The sequence below is a fragment of the Oryctolagus cuniculus genome, chromosome 16 (assembly GCF_964237555.1).
Source record: "Oryctolagus cuniculus chromosome 16, mOryCun1.1, whole genome shotgun sequence".
Lineage (NCBI taxonomy): Eukaryota > Metazoa > Chordata > Mammalia > Lagomorpha > Leporidae > Oryctolagus > Oryctolagus cuniculus.
The window spans coordinates 23,634,038-23,659,588 of record NC_091447.1 but is presented as its reverse complement, the minus strand read 5'-3'; the positions used below and the strand labels follow the sequence as shown (position 1 = coordinate 23,659,588).

The following is a 25,551-nucleotide window of genomic DNA, read 5'->3' as shown; positions in this document are numbered from 1 at the left end:
GCTTCCTTTGTTCATTTGTCTCTAGTGGCTTTTGAGGTTGTATAGAATAATTGATTTTATGATTTTAGCTGTTGTAAGAGTAAATGCACTTGATGTCTTGGAGCCACAGTTGGCAGCTTGCAATCTGAGTACTTAAGGTACAGTGACTGACACATAAGTAATCAATAAACATTTGTTAAATCATATTTAAGTAAACATTCCTTGATATCTGAGAATCAGAGAAGACTAACATCTACGAATAAGATATGTGGCTTCTTGAAGCTAATTTAGGTATAGAGTGATAACATAAAGCAGTATAATTATTGAAAACAAAATATGGGCCGGTGCCGCGGCTCACTAGACTAATCCTCTGCCTTGCGGCGCCGGCACACCGGGTTCTAGTCCCGGTTGGGGCGCTGGATTCTGTCCCGGTTGCCCCTCTTCCAGGCCAGCTCTCTGCTGTGGCCCGGGAGGGCAGTGGAGGATGGCCCAAGTACTTGGGCCCTGCACCCATGGGAGACCAGGATAAGTACCTGCCTCCTGCCATCGGATCAGCGCGGCGTGCCAGCCGTGGCGGCCATTGGAGGGTGAACCAACAGCAAAGGAAGACCTTTCCCTCTGACTCTCTCTCTCTCACTGTCCACTCTGCCTGTCAAAAAAAAAAAAAAAAACCAAAAAAACCACATGTAGAATGTGTCAAATTTCTTGATAATTAAGCAATATAGAGATTTTGTGAAATTTTTTAGAGTAGTATGTCTATTTCAAGTTTTGTTTTTAGGAGAGAAGGAATCTTGCTATAGAAAATGTTTCTGTTACGGGCATTTTTGAAGGTTTTTGGTTTGTCATCCTAAACTTTGCACCTTTCATGTTTTTAGTTAATATATTTTGAAGTGTGTATACCCAAGAGGTGAGACTTAATTTTATTTTTAATTGGATATAATCTGTTTGATTCATTAGGTTCTTTTACTTAGTGAATGAGTGACTTTTTTTGTGCCTATTTTAAGGTAGTTTTTATTTGAAAGGCAGAGGTACAGGGAGAGGCAGAGATCTTTCATCCACTGATTAACTCCCCAGATGGCTGCTTTGCAACAACCTGGGCTTGGCCAGGCCAAATCCAGGAGCCTGGAACTCTATCTGGGTCTCCCACGTGAGTGGTAGGGGCTCAAGGACTTGGGCCATCTTCTGCTGCTTTCCTCAGGTGCATTAGCAGGGCGCTGGATCAGAAATGGAGTGACCAGGACTTAAACCTGATGTTCACATAGGGTGCTAGCTCCATAGGTGGTGGGTTAACCTGCCCCATCATGCCTGCCCCTTTAAAATGATTTTTTTTTTTTTTTTTAAGATTTATTTATTTGGGGCCAGTGGCCGTGGCATAATGAGTAAAGCCGCCTCCTGCAGTGCTGGCTGCTCCACTTCCTTTCCAGCTCTTTGCCATGGCCTGGGAAAGCAGTAGAGGATGGCCCAAATCCTTGGGCCCCTGCACCCACCTGGGAGAACTGGAAGAGGCTCCTGGCTCTGGATTGGCCTACTCTGGCTATTGCTGCCATCTGGAGAGTGAACCAGTAGATGGAAGACATTTTCTCTCTCTCTCTCTCTCTCTCTCTCTCTGCTTCTGTAACTCTGCCTTTCAAATTAGTAAATAACTCTTTTAAAGATTACTATTATTATTTGAAAGGCAGAGCTAGAGAGAGAGAAGAGAGAGAGAGATCAGTCTTCCATCTACTGGTTCACTTCCCAAATGGCCACAATGGCTAGGGCTAGGCCAGCCTGGAACTTCTTCTGGGTCTCCCACTTGGGCCATGTTCCACTGCTTTCCCAGGCTTGTTAGCAGGGAGCCAGATGGGAAGAGGAGCAACTGGGACTTGAACCAGCACCCATATGGGGTGCCAACCCAAAATAAATTTGTTTTAAAAGATTATTTATTTGAAAGAGTTTCAGAGGGAGGGAGGAGACAGACAGATCTTCTATTTGCTGGTTGTGGCCGCGATGGCTGGGACTGGGGTACTGGGTCAGGCCAGAGCTAGGAGCTTCTTCCAGGTCTCCTATGTAGGTGGCAGTGGCCCAAACACTTGCCATCTTTCCCTGTTTTCCCCAGATCATTAGTAGAGAACTGGATCAGAAGTGGAGCAGCCTGGACACAGACTGGCACACATAGGAGATGCAGCTTTACTCACTACACTGGCTCCTAAAATTTTTAGTTTAGGATATCTATGTGGAAGAAAATGTACCTGGGATTAAAAAAGAGAGTAAGAAATAGGGGAATCTAGTAAGAGCAGTATTAATGATTATTACTGCTGTGTGATTTTCTAAAAGTAGACCTCAGATGTTTTAATATGGTTTCATGTATATGATTTCAAAAATCAGATCAAATCCAGACATAAATTTAGTGGGTCCAAAAATACTCTGTAAAAAGTCAGGTCATATCATTATTAGGTTAATGAAATAAACCTGCGTGTGGAGCCCAGCAATTTCTCACAGCGGTTAAGCTGTCACCTGGGACGGGGCATCCCGTATGGGCCCCAGGTCCAGTCCCAGCTCTCCACTTCCAGTTCAGTTCCTTGTTAATGTGCCTGAGAAAGCAGCATGAGATGGCACAAATACCTGGGCCCTGACACCTATGTGGGAGAATGGAACAGAGTGCCTGGCTCCTGGCTCCTGGCTCCTGGCTCCAGCTTGGGCCGCCCCCTCCCCCCCATTTCGGCCATTTGGGGAGTAGTGAGCCAGCAGATGGAAGATCACAAACTTTAGCTAACCGCCTTTCAAGTAAATAAATAAATATTAAAAATAACCCTGTAACAACTTTCCTGCAAGAAATTCTAGAGTCTAACATTGTACTCTAAATCTGACTTGCCCTAAGTCACCACTGGCTTTTACACATTTTAAACATAGATGGAGACAGTTTTGGGTCCTGCAGTTGGGGTTGGGACTTTGAATTTATTACTACATTTCTGTAAGAAATTTCTAGAGATACAAATGATAGGTTAGAAGGTTTTAAGCACTTACAGTGCCAAGTATTATGTCTTTGTACCTTATCTGCAATTCTAAAATTTAAAAAGCTGTGAAAACTCAAAAATTAAAAAACAACTCATCACTAGCAAAACTTGACCTGAAGTAACATGAGGCTTTGTCTTTTTCACTGTTCAAATTTCCCTAAGAGATGATTATGTGTTCAGTTATGGAGTGCAGACCCAGACCCTTGAGAGGGTTTTGTAATGTATTAATGTATGAGTCACTTTACCTTTGTAAAATCTGAGGAATTCTAAATTTCGAAACAGAGTTTGAATAAAGGATTGTGGGTATGTATCAACTTCTCTCCTGTGTAAGAATGATTGTTTTCTAATACCCTTGTTGACCTGGGCCTTGCTGTATTATTAATGTATGGAAGTAGTCAGTGATTTTAGATATTATTAACCTCAGAGATTGAAGTAGAGCTCAGATTTGTAGTATTACTTTCAGTTGTGGAAGAGCAAAGTCATTACCTTAAATGACCCAAAGTCTCAGTCTGTCTCCCTTTGCACCTGTTTTAGTTACTTCCATAGTTAACTTGACTGGAAACTTGACATCCGTATCAAGTTAGCAGTTGGCCTAATAGTGTAGTTTGGTAGGAAAGTTCAGTGTGATCTTCTCTTTGAAATAATGAATATTTTGTGAGGAAAAATACTAGTGGTTGCAGTGATGGTTGTATTTATATTATATAAGTTTCATGTCAAAAGTCACTTGACTTTCTGGAAATGGGAAGGAGCTAAGTATCATCTAATGAGAAAACAGGTGATAGTTTTTATAGTTACTGTATTAGTAGTGTTTCTGTTGGAGTTTTCCCTCTTTTCCTGGTTTGTGGTTCCTTTGCCATATGTTGTAAATACTGAGTTCCAAGTAACATTTTGAAGTTTGTTTCAGCTGGACTTTTTTGATGAATAGTATGCAATATGACTAAAATCAAGGATTTTTTTTCCCCTTGAGTGGTTACATTTGTTCCAAGATATTTGTTGAAATAAACTGGTCTTCCCTGCTTTAAAGTACCGTGTTTGTATTTCTCCATTTAATCGTGTTTTATGTTTTTTCAGTAAAATTATACTCTTATTCATAAGGACTTCTAGAAAGGGACAACTACGAAGAGAAATTACATATACAGGATTGAACTTTAAATTTTAAAAATATATAGCTCATACTTTAGAAATAAACAGTTTAATCTGTTACTGAATATTTTGATTTCAATTAAATATGAAGCATTTTAGAATGTATTTAAAGGCCGGCGCCGCGGCTCACTAGGCTAATCCTCCACCTTGCGGCGCCGGCACACCGGGTTCTAGTCCCAGTTGCCCCTCTAGCAGGCCAGCTCTCTGCTGTTGCCCGGGAGTGCAGTGGAGGATGGCCCAAGTGCTTGGGCCCTGCACCCCATGGGAGACCAGGATAAGTACCTGGGTCCTGCCATCGGATCAGTGCGGTGCGCTGGCCGCAGCGTGCCGGCCGCAGTGGCCATTGGAGGGTGAACCAACGGCAAAGGAAGATCTTTCTCTCTCTCTCACTGTCTACTCTGCCTGTCAAAAAAAAAAAAAAAAAAAAAGTATTTAAAATACATTCAAAGAGTGAAATCTCTGCAAGAAGCTTTTTTATTTTTTGTTTTTTTCCTTTAAATTATGTTCACATGTTGGAACTAAATAAGTACCTGGGAGATCTGGCTTTGGTAATTTATTTATTGTTAAAAAACTTGAAAATGTGCTTATATATGTGTTTCTTGTTTTTTGTGATGCTTACATTTTGTATTGAAGGCAAATTTCCTTCAGTGTTTTTATTTTAAATTTAGTAAATTGTTAAAATGTTCATTCTTCTCATGTTTTATTTTTATGGTAGTGTCTAAAAGTTGAATTTCAAGTAAATCTTATCTATATTTAAGGCTGCCATTTAAAACATTATTTTCTAGGAGTATACTGGCCTAGGTATTCTAACTAAACATTTTTTCTTTTTAGTTAATGCAGAGGATCCACTAAACATAGGATGTTGCCACAGAACCTACCTCGTGAACTTTTTTCTTTAGCTCATGAGCTGCACAGTTGCAGTTTTGAGCAGGATGTCTGCAGCCAGTTTTCGTGTTGAAAAACCCTGAAGAACCTGACCAACAGAGGATGACCTAGAAGTGATTCTAAGGCTGTCACAAGATATTCCTTAGTGAAAGTCCGTCTTGGCTCTGAATGTTACAGATAACAGCAAACAGACTTGCTTCTTTATTTCAGAAGTATTCACTTGACCTTCCATCAGTAAGATTGACTTTTCTAATCTGTTTCGAGAGCTATTAATGGAATACAGTCATGTCCACTCAAGACGAGAGGCAGATCAATACTGAATATGCTGTGTCCTTGCTGGAACAGTTGAAGCTGTTTTATGAACAGCAGTTGTTTACTGATATAGTGTTAGTTGTTGAGGGCACTGAATTCCCTTGTCATAAGATGGTTCTTGCAACATGTAGCTCTTATTTCAGGTAAGTACTTTCTTTATTAGTTTGTAAATTATACATATAGAATGTTAGCTTGTTTTAATAGGGATTCTTTTAAATGCTGTTTTACATTTTTTAAAAATCCTATAATGTTTTAGATTTTCTACCTCAGATGATATACTGCTTGCCCAGTCATTGCCTTGCATGTGTAAGTTCGGAACAGAGTAAAGAAGTTTTTACAGAAGTTTAAATATAGAAATTGGTTGACGTTAAGGCAAAGTTTTAAGTTTGAGGGAGCAGAAAATTACAGAATATTGTTCCTTTGAAAGAAAAACAGGGTAATTTACTCAAGATTTTTAAAAAATATTATAATTAGAAAATATTGGTCCTTGTTTAAAAACTGAGGTGTTAAAATAGGCTCAGTAATTTTTGGAGGATAATTGGTGCTGTTGAGACATGTTAAAACTTTTCTTTCTTTTACAAAAATCTAATTCTATTTCTCACTTGTGATTATTGTTACCATTTGAGATAACCATTTAGCCTTACTAGGTGTTTTCTGTTCCTTAGAAAATAGAAGTTGCTTCAGTTATTTGTTAGTCACAAATAAACTTTATACTTTGGTGACCTTTTGTATCTTTAAATTTCATGAGAAGTAGAAGCCAAGACAAAAGACATCGATTGGTTCTGTGCCTTAGGTTGATTTTTACTACTTAATATTTGAAAAGGATAGGATGAATAAGATGAATTAAATGTAGACTAGTATATTTTTACTAGGAATATTCCCCGCCCCCCAGTAAGTAAAGATTGGCAGTGAGTTCATTTCTGCTGTTATTTACTGGCAGTTATACACAGGACCGATTTAATCTGACCACATGAAGATACAGAAGCTTCATACTCTTCAGTGTAACTGCATCCCATGGTGATAGCAGAAGCTAGAGCCCAAGTGCTTACAGTTTTTGTTTTCAGGTTAAAGTGTGGATTGTTGATGCAATTTCAGATTCTGATTTTCTTGTCTGTGTTGGGAAGCTTAGCCTATTTGCAAATAGTAGTTCTAAAACCTGGTTGGTTATTAGAATTTTAGTGCTTTTACAGAGAGTATTGGATTTCAAATTCAGAAATTTTTATTCAGGGGGTCTGGATTATGAAATCAGAATCTTTATTATTTAAAAGCCTCCTAAATGGTGTGATACTGGTTTTTTGTTTTTGATTTGTTTTCAGATTCATTATTTTAGCAAATGGTGTTAGAAATTCAAGTTTACAGGTTCAGTTAATACTTGGGCTCATTAGCTCTCCTCCTTTTCCCCATTTAAGCATTTTTTAATTTGAAAGGCAGAGACAGACAGACATAGACCTCCTATCTCTGCTGGTTCACTTTCCAAATGCCTGCAATAGTAGTGTTGGCTAGGCTGAAGTAAAGAGCTGGTAACTCAGTCCAGGTCTCCCAAGTTACCCAAGTGATTGAGCCTGTTGCTCATGGGTGTGCATTAGTTGGAAGTTAGAATAGGTAGTGGAGCCAGGACTTGAACACAGGCCTTCAGATATGGGATGTGGGTGTCCCAAGTGGTATCTTAACCTCTGGGCCAAATGCTTGCCCCTATGCGCTCCTTTTGTTTGGTTTTTTAGAATTATTTTATTTGATGGCTGGCGCCGTGGCTTACTTGGCTAATCCTTCACCTGTGGCACCGGCACCCCGGGTTCTAGTCCTGTCTGGGGCGCCGAATTCTGTCCCGTTAGCTCCTCTTCCAGTCCAGCTCTCTGCTGTGGCCCAAGGCAGTGGAGGATGGGCCCTGCACCCGCATGGGAGACCAGGAGGAAGCATCCGGCTCCTGGCTTCGGATTGGCGCAGTGCCGGCTGTAGCGGCCATTAGGGGAGTGAATATCGGAAGAAAGACCTTTTTTTCTCTCTCTGTCTCTCTCTCTCACTGTCTAACTCTGCCTGGCAAAAAATAAAAAACAGAATTATTTTATTTGAAAGAGTTACAGGGGTAGAGTGGGGTGGGAGGGTCTTCCATTCCACTGGTTCACTTCCCAAAATAAGCAAAAAAAAAAAAAAAAAAAAAAAAAAATCCAGAGCCAGGAGCCAGGAGCTTCCTCCAGGTCTCCCATGCCGGTCCAGGGGCCCAAGAAGTTGGGCCATCTCGTACTGCTTCCCCAAGCCACAGCAGAGAGCCAGATCAGAAGTGGAGCAGCTGGGACTTGAACGGGGTCCATAGGGGATGCTGGCACCACAGCACTGGCTCTGTACTCTCCTTTTTTAATGGCCATTAATTATTATTTGACTCTCCATTGTTGGAAAGAGCTTTAAACCTTAGTTGTGGGTTTTCCACCTGACATTTGTAATCACAGAGTAGAATCTTTATTGGTAGTAACTTTAGTAGTCACCTGGTCTAACTTTTAAATCTATGCAGAAATTCTGTGTATAATACTTAAATTTTCTGTGTGGTCATCGTCTTTACCAGAAAATAACACATGGGCTATTCTCTAGCCATGAGATTATTTATCTTTAATTGAGTTGTAATTAGTATTCTAGGAAATTTTTTTTTATTTGACAGGTAGAGTTAGAGACAGTGAGAGAGACAGAGAGAAAGGTCTTCCTTCCGTTGGTTCACTCCCCAAATGGCCGCTACAGCTGGAGGTGTGCTGATTGGAAGCCAGGAGCCGGGTGCCTCTTCCCAGTCTCCCATGCAGGTGCAGGGGCCCAAGCACCTGGGCCATCCTCCACTGCCTTCCCCAGCCACAGCAGAGAGCTGGACTGAAAGAGGAGCAACCGGGTCTAGAACCCGGCGCCATATGGGATGCCAGTGCCGCAGGCGGAGGATTAACCAAGTGAGCCACCGCGCTGGCCCCTCCAGGAAATTTGTCTTTAATCAGTATTACAGTCTTACAAACAACACAGTCCTTTAAAGGTTGCCTTTTTTGTTTTTTTTGTTTGTTTCATTTTAGAATCACTAGCCAGGTCTTTCTTCAATTTCCGTGAACCTTTTTTTTTTTTTTTTTTTTGGTAATTTTTTTTATCTTGGTTAGTGGGAGGTTTCTTTTTCTTTTTCTTTTTTTTTTAATGTTTATTAATTTTAATCTACTGGTTCAATCCCCAAATACCTGCAACAGCCAGGCCAAAGCCAGGAGCTTGAAACTCCATCTGTCTCCCATGTAGGTAGCAGGGGTCCAAGTGCTTGAACCAACTGCTGCTTCCCAGGATACATTTGCAGAAACCTGGGTCAGTAATGGAGTACCTGGGACTCAAATCAGCACTCTGATTGGGGATGCTGGATAGCTTTAACCCACTGTACTACACTGCCCACTCCTGTCTTACTTGAGAAGCAGAGAGAGAATGATCTCTGCTGATTTACTCCTCAAATGCTTGCAATTGCTGGGGATGGACCAGGCCATAACTGAGAAGCTGGGAAACCAATACAGTCTCCCGTGTGGGTGGCAGAAGCCTAATTATTTGATCCATCACCACAGGCTCCCAGAGTCTTTATTATTAGCAGGAAACTGGAGTCAGGAGCCAGAGCCAGTTGCTGAACCCATCCACTACAGTATGAAATGTGGGTATCTTAAAAAGTAGGCTAAGGCCGGTGCCGCGGCTCACTAGGCTAATCCTCTGCCTTGCGGCACCGGCACACCAGGTTCTAGTCCGGTCGGGGTGCCAGATTCTGTCCCGGTTGCCCCTCTTCCAGGCCAGCTGTCTGCTGTGGCCAGGGAGTGCAGTGGAGGATGGCCCAAGTGCTTGGGCCCTGCACCCCATGGGAGACCAGAAGAACCTGGGTCCTGCCATTGGATCAGCGCAGTGCGCCGGCCGCAGCATGCCAGCCGCGGCGGCCATTGGAGGGTGAACCAATGGCAAAGGAAGACCTTTCTCTCTGTCTCTCTCTCTCTCCACTCTGCCTGTCCAAAAAATAAAAAATAAAAAAAATAAAGAGGTAGGCTAAATGTTTACCTCTTCCTTGGACTTCTAAAATATCATTGTTCTCCCTAAAACAAATCAGATACTTATTAAATAGGTAGAAAGAATGGTTCAACACATGTTTGGGGTTTAAGCCACCCATTATTAAAATATATCTGGGCCAGTGTCATCCATGAGGGATACTCATGTGTTAAATTTTTTTCTTCCTGTGTATATATTCTCTCCACTGGATAGATTGTTGCATGTCCTCCCAAGTGGTCTTTTCCCAAGTGTTCTTCTTCCGAGTGTTCTTCAACTACATTCTGGTTTCAGGTTCTCTACATGTAATGCACTACAAATATATGCCATCAGAGATTTTGCCTTTTGATAAGATATATTCACATTGTACTTTGAGTTATCAATTTCATCCCTTCAGGAATCATTAGATTATTCTCAGTAGTTTCTATTTCTTAGTATATACACTATTGGTATGACAATTACTTGAGAATTATTCAGCACTACTTCTGTGGTACTTCAGCCTTTTACAACATATAATTCAGTATTTGCTCTTTATTAAAATTGCCAGTTTAGGTTGGCACTGTGGCAAAGCTGGTAAATCCTCTGCCTCTGGTGCTGGCATCCAATATGGGTGGCAGTTTGAGTCCCAGCTACTCCGGTTCCCATCCAGCTCCCTGCTAATTCACTTGGGACAACACTAGAGGATGGCCCAAGTGCTTGGGCCCCTGCACCCATGTGGGAGAATGAAGAAGCTCCTGGATCCTGGCTTCATACAGGCCCAACTCCAGTCATTTGGAGAGTGAACCAGCAGATGGAAGATTCAGTCTCATTCTCTCTGCCTCTCTTTCTCTGTAACTCTGCTTTTCAAATAAATAAATGAAAATACTTTAAAAATTTTTTTTAAATGTCAGTTTAACATTTTCTTAATCACATTGACTAGTCTTGTGCAGCCTTTGGTATCAGGAAGTACATTTCCTTTACAGAAGTCCATCATTCTGGTGTCATAAACCATAGGAATAAACTAGTCTTCTGTTATCTGTATAGTCAAGCTGATTTGCACCATTCCCTTTTACAAAGTCACTGTCTTTTAGTAGAATGGATGTAAAACACACTTGATATTACTCAGCTCTCAGAATTCTTTTTCAAGTTTCTTAGGATTACCTTCCATTTTTTTCCATATTAGGTGAATCTGGTAGCAGTAGGTGGTTTTAAAGGGTTTCCTCTCAGGTCTTGAATGTATTTTCTGGCTGTCCATTAGTTGTCTTTCTCTGTATTCATCCTGTCTCCTTTGATAGGAAGTCTTCATGCACCCTGATTGGCATTGTTTTGGCCATTCTAGTACTTCCCACCTAAAGATGGGTATGTTATGTGAGGGAGACTAAACAGCTGTAAGAATCTATCTGGCTGCTGTCCTTTACTGCTCGCTCTGAGATCTGAGACAGCAGTGACTTTATCATTGATAATGAAATGTTTGTTTCCCTTGGCTCTACAGTGTTTGTCACCACTTCTGTTTTCCTGAGTTAGCATTATACTGGTCTGCTGGTTCTTAGCTCCTTGCTGAATCTTTTTCAACCTTCTGTCGTGGTTTTTTCTTTTTTATCTTAATTGACTTCTGCTTTAGTTTGGTCATTGGGATTCCTGGGTGTGATTTTCTTGCAGGTTTTTAGTCTTCCTCACATTACTTAGGTGCCTTTAACCAATATTATTTTGTAGATGAGTTATGGCCCACTGCATTAATGCCAGATCTCCAAAGCTCTAATATGAAATACTTAACTCGTGGCCAGCGCCGCTGCTCATTAGGCTAATCCTCCGCCTGGGGGTTCTAGTTCTGCTCGGGGTGCCAGATTCTGTCCAGGTTGCCCTTCTTCCAGGCCAGCTCTGTGCTGTGGCCGGGGAGTGCAGAGGAGGATGGCCCAGGTGCTTGGGCCCTGCACCCCATGGGAGACCAGGAGAAGCACTTGGCTCCTGCCTTCGGATCAGCGCGGTGCACCGGTTGTGGTGGCCATTGGAGGGTGAACCAACAGCAAAGGAAGAACTTTCTCTCTGTCTCTCTCTCTCACTGTCCACTCTACCTGTCCAAAATAAAAAAAAAAGAAATACTTAACTTGTTATTATTTCCATTTGATTCAACTGCCCTACCCTCAAATCAAGTATATCCAAAATTCAACTCCCTTTGCCTAGAGTTAACATTACTACTTGGCTTTATAATTTTGTCCCAATAATTAATATTTTTTCAGATACTTGGAAATAAACTCATAGCTTTGACTCTTCACATCTACTTCTTAACTGTATCCCATTCCCTAGGTTCAGAAAATTGCCAGGCTCTTTGTGATAGTTCTGTCCATTGCTGTTATCTTGACTCAGGTGGTTCTTATCTCTCCTGTAAGTTAATTGCTGTTTTTCTGTTTCAAGGTTTTGGCTATTGAAGTCTGTGAGTGTATTCATCTTCCAGTATATTTTGTCTTGCTATTTCTGGGTTTAAAGCTCTTCAGTCTTCTTTGCTACTTTCTAGAAAAAGCTCAGACTTCTTTATCTTAAAGACCTTTCATGATCTGTCACTTAACCTTTTTATTTCATTTTTCAGTATCCTGCATAAACCCTGTGTTAAGCTGTGCTCCTGGAACACTTCCTTTTTGACTCTCTTTTACCTGCTTTTGAATGCTTTCCTCATCTGCTTGTCCTTGAAAGGCTCAAACTATTGAGTGTTGTGATACCCACTCTTGACCCTACATATATATATGTATATATATATACACATACATATATACACACACATATATATACATACATATATGTGTGTGTGTGTGTGTGTGTATATATATATATATATATAGAAGGGTTTTTCTCCTGCATGCCTAAATGCTGTTTTGTATTCTCTACAATACCAGTTGCACTTTGAGCACAGTTTCTTTTTTTTTTTTTTTCTGACAGGCAGAGTGGACAGTGAGAGAGAGACAGAGAGAAAGGTCTTTCTTTGCCGTTGGTTCACCCTCCAATGGCCGCCGCGGCCGGCGCGCTGCGGCCAGCGCACCGCACTGATCCGATGGCAGGAGCCAGGTGCTTTTCCTGGTCTCCCATGGGGTGCAGGGCCCAAGCACCTGGGCCATCCTCCACTGCACTCCCTGGCCACAGCAGAGGGCTGGCCTGGAAGAGGGGCAACCGGGACAGAATCCGGCACCCCGACCAGGACTAGAACCCCGTGCGCCGGCGCCGCTAGGTGGAGGATTAGCCTAGTGAGCCGCGGCGCCGGCCATGAGATATTTTACATATTTAAAAATCTGTCTATTTAAAACGTGCAGTCAGCTCTCTGTTTAGGGGTTCTGCATCCTCGGATTCAACCAGCTATGGATCAGAAAATGTCAGAGGGGTTGGCATCATGCCTAAGTGGGTTAAGCTACATGCCGTGCCAGCATTCCATATGGATGCCGATTCCAGTTCTGACAGATCGATTTCCAGTCCAGGTCCATGCTAATATGCCAGGGAAAGCAGTGGAAGATGGCTCAAGAGCTTGGACCCTTACACCCACATGGGAGACCTGATTAGAGTTCAGGCTCCTGGCTTCCACCTGACCCAGCCCCAGTGTTAATGGCCATTTGGGGAGTAAAGTAGCGGATGAAAAATCCATCTGTGTCTCTGCCTGTAACTTTCCCATTCAGATAAATAAATCTTTGGGGGGAAAAAAAAACAACTAAAAATGTTGGGAAAGAGCTGCAGCTTGGAATGCCCACATCCCTTATCAGTGTGCCTAGTTTGAGCCCCAGCCACTCCACACTTCAGTCTATGCAGTGTGCCTGGCGGGCAGAAGATGATGATGGGTGGCCTAAGCCCTTGAATTCTGCCACCCACATAGGAAACCTGGATGGAGTTCCTAGAAGCTCCTGGCTTGGCCTAACCCTGGCTGTTGCAGGCATGTGGGGAGTGAGGCAATAGATAGAAGATCTGTCTCTGTCTCTCCCTCTTTCAAATAATATTTTTCCTTTTTTTTTTAATTTTTTTTTAATTTTTTTTAAGGCGTTGGGAAAAGTATAGGTATTTGATGTAGTGGTTAATATGTTGTTTGGATTACCTATATAACATATTAGGGTAACTGGTGTATTTGCCTTTTTGGGACATTTTCTTTGAATAGATACTTTAGTGTTATCTTTTATGTTTGGCTTCTTTGACTAAGCATGTTTTTGGAATTCATTTATGTTGTATCATTTATCAGTAGTTTCTTTTTATTGCTAAACAGTATTTATGAATATTAGGAAGCAGTGAATTTTGATGTTTTCACTCAATCATGGTGAAATGGTCTGGTGTAGCTTTGGCACTGGGTCATATGCTTTGCTGTTGTCTCCCTCAAAAGTCTTACCTTGAAATTATTACCCTAAATAAATAGCTTATGTTGTCTAGGTTTTCTTTTCAGCTCTACTGTTTTTTTAACACTACATCCTGAATCTTTGTTTTCCTTCTCTCTGGTATAGGGCCATGTTCATGAGTGGACTAAGTGAAAGTAAACAGACACACGTGCACCTGAGAAATGTGGATGCTGCCACCTTACAGATAATAATAACTTATGCTTACACGGGTAACTTGGCAATAAATGACAGCACTGTAGAACAGCTTTATGAAACAGCTTGCTTCCTACAGGTAAGTAGATTTTTTTTTTTCTCCTCAGTTTATTAGGAAACAACTTGACCAGTGATACGTCATATACATGTACTTTTCTTATTGTAGATTTTATGTGCTAGATGCTACACAAGTTTTAAAAAGATTTTCTTCTAACCCTTGTAGTTGTAATTGAGGTAGGTAACTGTTACTTCCCCATAGTATTTAAGAGAAAACTGAGGCTTAGAAAAGTCAAGCTGCTTTCCCTGAAACACAGGTACTAATTGGCCAGTCCAGGTGTTGAGTCCAAGCACTTGAGTCTTCATTGTAAATGGCTATTTAGTTGCCGTGATGCTGAATAAGTACAATAGGTAGCAGTTCTGATTCAGCTGAGATCTACTTTAAGAGAAAACAGGTTAAAGAAGCATAGAGTGGCTGAGTCATTCAAATGCAGGTAGTTTATAACCACACACAGATATATTATTCCTGTGATTTGCTGTCTTGCCTCTCTAGATAAGAATGGCTGATAATGACCCTTATTCAGAATATTGTTTGTGTGATTTTCTTATGTAATTATTTTGTCCAAGTTCAGAAAATCATAATCTAGGTACCTGACAATAATCATTTCCTATACTGTGATTTATTTACATTTTCTATTTTTTTTTTTTTACTCCTTAAGTATTTTTTATTTTTCAGATTTATTTATTTGAAAGAGTTACACAGAGGAAAGGCAGAGAGACAGTGAGAGTGAGAGAGGGGTCTTCCATCCGATGGTTCATTCCCCAATTGGCTGCAATGGTCGGAGCTGCACCAGTCCGAAGCTAGGAGCTTCTTCCGGGCCTCCCATGCAAGTGCAGGGGCCCAAGGACTTGGGCCATCCTCTGCTGTTTTCCCAGGCCATAGCAGAGAGCTGGATTGGAAGTGGAGCAGCCGGGTCTTGAACTTGCGCCGATATGGGATGCCGGCACTTCAGATTTATTTATTTGAAAGGCAAGAGTTAAACAGAGAGAGAAGGAGAGGCAGAGGCAGAGAGAGAGAGAGAGAGAGGTCTTCCATCTGCTGGTTCATTCCCCAAATGGCACAATGGCCGGAGCTGCACTGATCCACAGCCAGGAGCCAGGAGCTCTGGGTCTCCCACTCAGGTGTAGGGACCCAAAGACTTGGGCTATCTTCTACTGCTTCCCCAGGCCATAGCAGAGAGCTGGATCAGAAGTGGAGCAGCTGGGACTAGAACCGGCACCCAGACGGGATGCTAGCATTGCAAGTGGTGGTTTTACTCGCTGTGCCACAGTGCCAGCCCCAAACTTTATATTCTTAAAACTTAGAAAAGTATAACTTGCATATGAATTTCCTTACCCCTTACATTTACTTAGTTTTTTAAGACCCTATTTAATATTATGCTACTGGTTCTTACATGGGACAATCAAGTAGGCCACTGAGCAAGAAAAATAAATACAAAACTACATGTAGTCTTCTGATTTTATTATTGCTGGAAGACCTTGTGTCTCAGCCCAAGTATGAGGGTACTTCAGACAGCTGTGGAAAATGAAATAAAAAGGTAGGTTTATTGTGGTGCAAAAAACTTAGGAAATCCATGCATAGGTTTTCTTCATAATACACATTTTCTGTGAACTTTCTGAAGAACCTCTTTATATACAATTTCAAAAATTTTTGCATCAAAAGAAACTTTTTATATTCTTTTTTTTTTTAATTTTTTTATTTATTTATTTATTGACAGGCAGAGTGGATAGTGAGAGAGAGAGACAGAGAGAAAGGTCTTCCTTTGCCATTGGTTCACCCTCCAATGGCCGCTGCGGCCGGCACACTGTGGCTGGCGCACCGCGCTGATCCGATGGCAGGAGCCAGGTACTTATCCTGGTCTCCCATGGGGTGCAGGGCCCAAGTATTTGGGCCATCCTCCACTGCACTCCCTGGCCACAGCAGAGAGCTGGCCTGGAAGAGGGGCAACCGGGACAGAATCCGGCACCTCGACCGGGACTAGAACCTGGTGTGCCGGCGCCGCAAGGCGGAGGATTAGCCTAGTGAGCCGCGGTGCTGGCCTAACTTTTTATATTCTTTTCAAAGATTTTATTTATTTGACAGGTAGAGTTATAGGCAGTGAGAGAGACAGACAGAGAGAAAGGTCTTCCTTCCATTGGTTCACTCTCCAAATTGGCTGCCACGGCCGGCGCTGGGCCGGTCAGAAGCCAGGAGCCAGGTGCTTCTTCCCGGTCTCCCAGGCGGGTGCAGGAGCCCAAGAACTTGGGCCATCTTCTACTGCTATCCCAGGCCACAGCAGAGAGCTGGACCAGAAGAGGGGCAGCCAGGACTTAGAACAGCGCTCATATGGCATGCTGGCGCTGCAGGTGTAGGATTAACCTAGTGCGCCATGGCGCCGGCCCCTCAAAAGAAACTTTTTTTTTTTTTTTTAAATTTTCGTTTTGTTTTGTTTTGTTTTTTATTTTTTGACAGGCAGAGTGGACAGTGAGAGAGAGAGACAGAGAGAAAGGTCTTCCTTTGCCGTTGGTTCACCCTCCAATGGCCGCCGCGGCCGGCGTGCTGCGGCCGGCGCACCGCGCTGATCCGATGGCAGGAGCCAGGAGCCAGGTGCTTTTCCTGGTCTCCCATGGGGTGCAGGGCCCAAGCACCTGGGCCATCCTCCACTGCACTCCCTGGCCACAGCAGAGAGCTGGCCTGGAAGAGGGGCAACCGGGACAGAATCCGGCGCCCCAACCGGGACTAGAACCCGGTGTGCCGGCGCCGCTAGGCGGAGGATTAGCCCAGTGAGCCACGGCGCCGGCCTCAAAAGAAACTTTTTTTTTGTTTTGTTTTTGTTTTTGTTTTTTTTTGTTTTTGTTTTTGTTTTTTGTTTTTGACAGGCAGAGTGGACAGTGAGAGAGAGAGAGACAGAGAGAAAGGTCTTCCTTTTGCCGTTGGTTCACCCTCCAATGGCTGCCGCGGCTGGCGCGCTGCGGCCGGCGCACCGCGCTGATCCGATGGCAGGAGCCAGGAGCCAGGTGCTTTTCCTGGTCTCCCATGGGGTGCAGGGCCCAAGCACCTGGGCCATCCTCCACTGCACTCCCTGGCCACAGCAGAGGGCTGGCCTGGAAGAGGGGCAACCGGGACAGAATCCGGCGCCCCGACCGGGACTAGAACCCGGTGTGCCGGCGCCGCTAGGCGGAGGATTAGCCTAGTGAGCCGCGGCGCCGGCCAAAAGAAACTTTTAAAAAAGATTTGAGAGGCTGGTGCTGTGGTGCAGTGGATTAAGCTCCCGTCTCCCGTGCCGGCATCCCTTCCGGGTAATGGTTCAACACCCAGCTACTCCACTTCCAATCCAGCTTCCTGTTTATGTACCTGGGAAGAAAGTGGAGGATGGCCCAAGTGCTTGGGCCCCTACACCCACGTGAGAGACCAGAAAGAAGTTCTTGGCTTCTGTCTTGGCCAGATCTGGCCTTAGTCGAGTCGGTGTGGCTATCTGGGGAGTAAACAAGCAGGTGGGAGATGCTGTCTCTCCTTCTCTCTCTGTAACTCTTTAAAATAAATCAAAAGTCTTGAAATTTTTTTTTTTTTAACTTGAAAGGCAGAATGACAGATGTATCTTCCACCTACTGGCTTACTCCCCAAATGGCCACAACATCTGGGCCAGGCTAAAGCCATCCTGATCTCCCACGTAGGTAGCAGGGACTTGAGAGTCTGCTTTTCCAGGCACAGCAGCAGGAATCCAGATCAGAAGTGGAGAAGCTGAGACTCTTAAATAGCTGGCTTAACCTACTCTGCCACAATGTCTGCTACAGAAACTTATTTTTTAATTGCATTTCCCCTGAACTTTGTGAAATTCTCTTGTATGTATCTAAAAAGGACAACTATAGTAATAGGGATCTGCTTCCTATACCTATATCTTCTGTAAACTTAAATTTGTTGTGTTGGCATTTGGCATAGCAGTTAAGATGCTATGGATTTAGGGGCTGGTTCTTTGGTGTCGCGTCTGGCATCTAGTATGGGTGCTGATTTGAGTCCCAGCTGCTACACTTCTGATCCAGCTCTCTGCTATGGCCTAGGAAAGCAGTGGAGATGGCCCAAGTGCTTGGTCTCCTGCACCCATGTGGGAGACCTGGAAGAAACTCCAGGCTCCTGGCTTCAGGTCGGCCCAGCTCTAGCTGTTGTGGCCGTTTGGGGAGTGAACCTGTGGATGAAAGGACCACCCTCAACCCCCACTGCCTCTGTAACTGCCTTTCAAATAATCTTTTTAAAAAATGCTATGTATTTGACACTTGGTGTCAGCTCCTAACTCCTCTTTCCTGCTGATGCAAAATCTCGACAACCATTAGTAATGTGAATGATTGTGTTCCTGCCACCCTTGTGGAGACCTGGATTGTGGGAATTGGGGTGTGAAGCAGCAGATAGGAGCGAGTGCATGTTCCTACCCTTGCTTGCTCACTCATTTGCTGTCTCTCAACTGGGTAATTTTTTTAAAAAAAACTAATAACTACCAGAATTAAAAGGAAGAACTGAATTGAATTCTCACCTCCTATCTTCGGCTTGACCCAGATCCTGCTGGTTGTAGGCATTTGGGAAGTGAACAATAGACGGGAGCATGTGCTCACAAATGCTCTTTCATTTCTCAATCAAAAATACTCTGTCCTGCCCTTATCAACCTTTTCCCTCTTCTTGTTTCAGGTGGAAGATGTGTTGCAACGTTGTCGAGAGTATTTAATTAAAAAAATAAATGCCGAGAATTGTGTGCGATTGTTAAGTTTTGCTGATCTCTTCAGTTGTGAGGAATTAAAACAGAGTGCGAAAAGAATGGTGGAGCATAAGTTCACTGCTGTGTATCACCAGGAAGCGTTCATGCAGCTATCACATGACCTACTGATAGACATCCTCAGTAGTGACAATTTAAATGTAGAAAAGGAAGAAACAGTTCGAGAAGCTGCTATGCTGTGGCTGGAATACAACACAGAATCACGATCCCAGTATTTGTCTTCAGTTCTTAGCCAAATCAGAATTGATGCACTTTCAGAAGTAACACAGAGAGCTTGGTTTCAAGGTTTGCCACCCAATGATAAGTCTGTGGTGGTTCAAGGTCTTTATAAGTCCATGCCGAAGTTTTTCAAACCAAGACTTGGGATGACTAAAGAGGAGATGATGATTTTCATTGAAGCATCTTCAGAAAATCCTTGTAGTCTTTACTCTTCTGTCTGTTACAGCCCCCAGGCAGAAAAAGTTTACAAGCTGTGTAGCCCGCCAGCTGATTTGCATAAGGTTGGGACTGTCGTAACTCCTGATAATGACATCTACATAGCAGGAGGTCAAGTTCCTCTTAAAAATACAAAAACGAATCATAGTAAAACAAGTAAACTTCAGACTGCCTTCAGAACTGTGAATTGCTTTTATTGGTTTGACGCACAGCAAAATACCTGGTTTCCAAAGACGCCAATGCTTTTTGTCCGCATAAAACCATCTTTGGTTTGTTGTGAAGGCTACATCTATGCAATTGGAGGAGATAGTGTAGGTGGAGAACTTAATCGGAGGACCGTAGAAAGATATGACACTGAGAAGGATGAGTGGACCATGGTAAGCCCTTTGCCTTGTGCATGGCAGTGGAGTGCTGCTGTTGTGGTTCATGATTGCATTTATGTGATGACACTGAACCTCATGTACTGTTATTTTCCAAGGTCTGATTCGTGGGTAGAAATGGCCATGAGACAGACTAGCAGGTCCTTTGCTTCAGCTGCAGCTTTTGGTGATAAAATTTTCTATATTGGAGGATTGCATATTGCTACTAATTCTGGCATCAGACTCCCTTCTGGCACTGTAGATGGGTCTTCAGTAACTGTGGAAATATATGATGTGAATAAAAATGAGTGGAAAATGGCAGCCAACATCCCTGCTAAGAGGTACTCTGACCCCTGTGTTAGAGCTGTTGTGATCTCAAATTCTCTGTGTGTGTTTATGCGGGAAACACACTTAAATGAGCGAGCTAAGTATGTCACCTACCAGTATGATGTAGAACTTGACCGGTGGTCTCTGCGACAACATATATCTGAACGTGTACTGTGGGACTTGGGCAGAGATTTTCGATGCACTGTGGGGAAGCTTTACCCGTCCTGCCTTGAAGAATCTCCATGGAAACCACCAACCTATCTCTTCTCGCCAGATGGGACAGAGGAATTTGAACTGGATGGAGAAATGGTTGCACTGCCACCTGTATAGTTGGAGTTCAGGGAGTGCACGTCTGATTTATGTGCTTTGTCATTTGTTTGCTAAATGAGAGGCTATGAAAGGACTAAATATGAGTACATAAAAATCTATCTTTGATAAATTTTATTTTTATGCCCTACTTAATATTTGCATCAGTATAATATATATCAGTGAGTCTTACAGAAAGATATGCTTCCATAATATGAAATAGGTTATTCAGTAATTGAGAAACTTTCACGTGTATCATGAGAGCATAAGAATCTGGATTATCTAACATTGTTAGCCCTGTGTATGTACAGTTCAAAAAGTTCACTTACAAAATAGTTTCTTGTTCTTAGTGTGGTATATCACAAATTGTGCTGAGGTTATTTTAGTATGTGTATTTCATTCCTGTGCTTCTTTTCTGAAGTCTTGGATTACAGTTTTTCCAGTGTAATTAATTCAGCTGCACTTAACACTAACGTCCATGTTGGTATAGAGTTGTTGTCTAAATCCTGTCTATGGTTGAGGAAGATCTTCCATAGTTTTATGGTATTACACAGGGAACGCTATGACTGCAGGATCAGTCTTACTATCCTATTAGGTGCATGTATTCTCTTTCCACTAACTTATACTTGTCTATCTAGAATACAGGTTGTCCAGTCCACTGGTCATATACCAGGTTTGGACTTACATTGCTGGGTTTGCAATAAGAATTGCTAGCCCCTCATTGTGCGGGTCTGTGTGGAGCTTTAATCAGTAAATGTCTCCACTCTGTATTACATTAACATTGGCTCATGCATATAACTACCTGCTGCTGATGTAGTTCTCCATCTTAAAGATTTATAGTGGGTTTACCAGGTCATTACATCTTAATTTAATAACAAGCATTACTGTAGAGTGATTGTGTACAGGTTATCTGTTAGCTGTCAGGTTTTTTTTTTTTTTTTTTTTTTTTTTTTAACCTGTTGTGTGTGTGTGTTGTGGGGGTAGGATTAGGAAGGTGAACTGTTCAGGAATTTTCTGCACAAGCTGTGCAGAAGAGCAGGTAACTCGCACTGCTCTGGCATTAATCCCAGGAACCACTAGCAGTAGTGGGGCGCCGCCAATTTAACATGAGCACAGGTGCTTCATGACAAACATTACTAGCATGTTCAACTGCATAATGTTCTGGCACTGTATTTTGAATGACATTAATTTATTAAATAAATTGTATATATTCAACATCTGTTTTAGTTTTGATTTTATTGGGTCAGCCTCACTAGTTGCAGGTGGTTTCTTAAGAATTTTCTTTGAGGTATCTATATAGATACATATGTCTGCATATATATGGTAGCATTCGCCCTTATTTGTAGTTTCATTTTTCTGCGGTTTCTTACCCACAATCAACAGGGGTCTGAAAAATATGAAAATGGTAAATTCCAAAACTAAACAATTCATAAGTTTTATATTGCACAGTACTCTGAGTAACATGATGTCTCTCCTTGTCCTGAATCCTCCCTTTGTCCAGCACGCCATGCTGCAGAGGCCTGATGCTGCCCGAAAGTTACTTACTGGCCACCTTGCTTATGAGATGGCATTTTGCAGTAGCTGCAGACAACCATATCCACCTTTCATAGTATTGTTGATCTCTTGATCTGTTACTGTGCCTCATTTACAAGCTTTATCATAGATAAAACATGTAGGAAAAAACAAATATAAAGGTTTGTACATTCAGTGGTTTCAGGAACCTACTGGGGGTTCTTAGAACACACCTCATGCAGACAGGAGTATAGGCTTCTCTTAATTCAGTGGCTTTCAGCCCTGGTAGCAAACTAGAAATCCCTTTGTTGTACCTTTGAAAAGCTTGATCCCTGAACCTCATCCACAACAGGCCATGGACACCAGCTGTGGTGGGTGGATTCAGCCCTCTCTCTGAAGCACTGCAGGTTGTTCTCTGGTGCATCCCCACATGAGTACCGTTGGTTTAGACCTTAAATATGAGAAAGATTGATTTTCAGTTATTAGTATCCCTAAAGCATGTCATTGATCATCTTTACATTTTATTTTTTTCTAACTTAAACTTTTTTTCTAGCAAGCTCACATCTGCTGGTTTACTCCCCAAATGTCCATCACAGCTGGGCTGAGGCCAAAGGCAGAAGCCAACAACCCAACCTCTTGAGCTATCACCATTATTCCTAGGACCCACATTATCAGGAAGCTGAAGTCAAGAGCCAGAGCCAGGTAGTGAATTCAGGCACTCTGATGTTGGACAGGGACTTTTTAACTAATCTTTACAACTAGACCAAACACCACCTCCCGTGTTTAAAGACAAACTCTGCACTGTCTACTGAATGAAGTCAGTTTTCTTAGCACATTTAAGGCCCTCTACTATTTTGCTTAAAATGACAACCTTATCTTACTGTTTTCCCATAAAGCTTAACTTACATTCAGGCTTCTTGCCATATTTTTTAATGCTACTCAGAATAATGTTCACATCCCAACTCCACCTGTGACTTTTTCTGTTGTTCAATATCTTTTAAGTAAAAAAAAAAAACTTTTTTTTTTTGTTTGTTTGTTTGTTTTTTTGACAGAGTGGACAGTGAGAGAGAGAGAGAGAAAGGTCTTCCTTTGCCGTTGGTTCACCCTCCAATGGCCGCCGCGGCTGGCGAGCTGCGGCCGGCGCACCGCGCTGATCCGATGGCAGGAGCCAGGAGCCAGGTGCTTTTCCTGGTCTCCCATGGGGTGCAGGGCCCAAGTACCTGGGCCATCCTCCACTGCACTCCCTGGCCACAGCAGAGGGCTGGCCTGGAAGAGGGGCAAGTGGGACAGAATCCGGCGCCCCAACCGGGACTAGAACCCGGTGTGCTGGCGCCGCTAGGCGGAGGATAAGCCTAGTGAGCCGCGGCGCCGGCCTTTTTTTTTTTTTTTTAAGATTTATTTGAAAGAGAGCAGTAGAGAGAGGTCTTCCATCTGTTGGTTCACTCCCCAATTGACCACAATGGCTGGAGCTGCGCTGATCTGAGGCCAGGAGCTTCTTCCAGGTCTCCCACATGGGTGCGGGGGCCCAAGGATTTGGACCATTTTCTACCCCAGGCCATAGCAGAGAGCTGGATCGAAGTGGGGCAGCCAGGATTAGAACTGACGCCCATATGGGTTGCTGGTGCTTCAGGCCAGGGCTTTAACCTGTTGTGCCACAGCGCTGGTCCCAAGTCAAACGTTTCTGATTATCACCTCTTATATGTGTTAAAAAGTCCCTTGCCACATCCTTAGTACCTTTTACCATAATGTTGTTACCTGGTCAGGTGTTCATGTTGGTCTTAATGTACTTAAAAAATGATCAATGTTTTTGATCATTTTTGCTGTTGCTAATTTGTAACTGACAACTTGAACATTAAATGAATTTGCTTGTCATCTCTCTCAACTTGGACTGCTGAGCATTGCTACAGAAAATCACATAATGGCACAGGTTGGCGCCTTGCTGTACTTTCTAGGTATTGTCCTCTGCTAGGTCCATCCTAACAGTTTGAAATTCCGGTCTCATTAAATCTTCACCCTCCCCACCCCTCTCCCTCCATAAGCAGATTGCTTCTGTTTCACAGGACAAACAACTATCCCTCACCAGATCTGCTTGCATCCGCCATTACTGCTGCTTGTAACCGTTTAAGGAATACAAATGTTAAGGGTCTGTATTAAAAATTTCACCCTTTCCAGCCTTTTTATTTTTTTAAAGATTTATTTATTTTACTTGAAAGAGTTACACAGAGAAGAGGCCGAGAGAGCGAGCTTCCATCCACTGGTTCACTCCCCAATTGGCTGCAATGGCCAGAGCTGTGCTGATCAGGAGCCAGGAGCTTCTTCCAGGTCTCCCAGGTGGGTGCAGGGGCCCAAGGACTTGGGCCATCTTCTACTGCTTTCCCAGGCCATAGCAGAGAGCTGGATAGAAAGTAGAGCAGCAGGGACTCAAACCGGTGCCCATATGGGATGCTGGCACTGCAGGCGGTAGCTTTACCCACTGTGCCACAGCGCCGGGCCCCCCCAGCCTTTTCAGAAATGCTCTAAGGGCCGGCCCTGCGGCTCAATAGGCTAATCCTCCGCCTAGTGGCACCGGCACACCAGGTTCTAGTCCCGGTCGGGGCACCGGATTCTGTCCCGGTTGCTCCTCTTCCAGGCCAGCTCTCTGCTGTGGCTCGGGAGTGCAGTGGAGGATGGCCCAAGTACTTGGGCCCTGCACCCCATGGGAGACCAGGATAAGCACCTGGCTCCTGGCTTCAGATCGGCGCGGTGCGCCGTCCGCGGCGGCCATTGGAGGGTGAACCAACAGCAAAGGAAGACCTTTCTCTCTCTCTGTCCACTCTGTCAAAAAAAAAAAAAAAAAAAAAAAAAAAACTCTAAGATTCTACTGGCTCCCAAAGGTTATGGCATAGCAGGTAAAACTTCCGCCTGCATCCTATATGGGTGCCAGTTCTTCAAGACCCTGCTGCTCTACTTCCTATCCAGCTCCTTGCTAATGTCCTGGGAAAGCAGTGGAAGATGGCCTAAGTATTTGGGCTCTTGCCACCCACATGGGAGACCTAGATGAAACTCCTGCATTTGGCCATCTAAAGAGTACAGTTTTGCAAACACCATTTGAACATTTCCATGACCCCAACACCCATTCCTTAGGCACTCAGCCTTCATTTCACCCCACATGTTCTTTGCTAAGTTCTCTGCTCATACTTCTTCCTTATTGTAAGCAGTTAACGTTTTCATGCTGTGCTTACAATGTTTGTTACTCTTGGAATAAAACCCCAGGCTCTTGTCTGATTTACAAGGCTTTTAGAATTTGTTTGCTTTTCTGGCCTAACTTGCTTCCCCTACCTCTTCACATACCGCCGCATTGAATGTTTTAGTTACTTTAATGAGCTATATCTTTCACATAGTTTTTTTCTTGCTTTAGATATTCTTGTCCTTTGGTTAATCGCTAGACAACCATACATTCTAATTTATGCCTGCCTTTCAGTCTCAAAAGTGTCCCTTTCTGGATGGTAAGTTATTTGGTGACAGTGTTACATCAGTTTATGCTTATGGTCACTTCCTCCAGGGGCCTTTTTAAAGCTTTAGAAAATTATTTTTACTATCTTGGATTCCCTTTATTTAGATTGCAGATGCACCCCGTATTACCTTTTGATTGTCTTCATGAGTGCTGTGAAGACATGGGCTTGGTTCTGTCCTATAATGCATCCCCAACACTGCATGATGTCCGGCACATTGTAGGCACGCAACTGAACAAAACCTGTAAGTCACAAAGGGGATATAACTAGCAGTAGCATCATCACTCAGACCACTGACTTGAAATTGTGGTTAGTACTGAAAGGTCTGACAGGATGAAGGGCTCATCAAATAACATCAAATGAGTTAGAATTTAAAAACCAAACTTCTCAACATATAAAAAGCTCATAACCTAGTAGGATTTATCCCAGGAATGAAAAGTTGGTTTAACATTTGAAAT

At 43.1% G+C, this 25,551-nt stretch overlaps 1 protein-coding gene and 1 long non-coding RNA gene across 8 annotated transcripts in view; one reads left to right on the top strand and one right to left on the bottom strand.

Moving 5' to 3' along the window:
• The window catches only part of KBTBD2 (kelch repeat and BTB domain containing 2), a 29,852-nt gene extending 8,547 nt beyond the window's left edge, over positions 1–21,305 (top strand). For 5 of the 7 annotated variants that reach the window (XM_008261621.4, XM_051853282.2, XM_051853281.2 and 2 more), the window contains exons 2-4: positions 4,947–5,455; positions 13,778–13,943; positions 18,579–21,305. In XM_008261621.4, coding sequence (XP_008259843.1) covers positions 5,286–5,455; positions 13,778–13,943; positions 18,579–20,114 — 1,872 coding nt within the window. In that variant the 5' untranslated portion in view covers positions 4,947–5,285 and the 3' untranslated portion in view covers positions 20,115–21,305. The remainder of the gene's footprint in view (positions 1–4,946; positions 5,456–13,777; positions 13,944–18,578) is intronic. The other 2 variants (XM_008261622.4, XM_051853287.2) reach the window with 1 other exon arrangement.
• A 4-nt stretch (positions 21,306–21,309) lies between these two features.
• LOC103349442 (uncharacterized) lies at positions 21,310–25,336 on the bottom strand. Its single transcript, XR_517612.4, has 2 exons — positions 25,224–25,336; positions 21,310–22,053 (listed from the first exon to the last, which is right to left on the bottom strand). It is a non-coding gene; the product is annotated as an uncharacterized lncRNA (long non-coding RNA).
• Between the last annotated feature and the right edge of the window lie 215 nt (positions 25,337–25,551).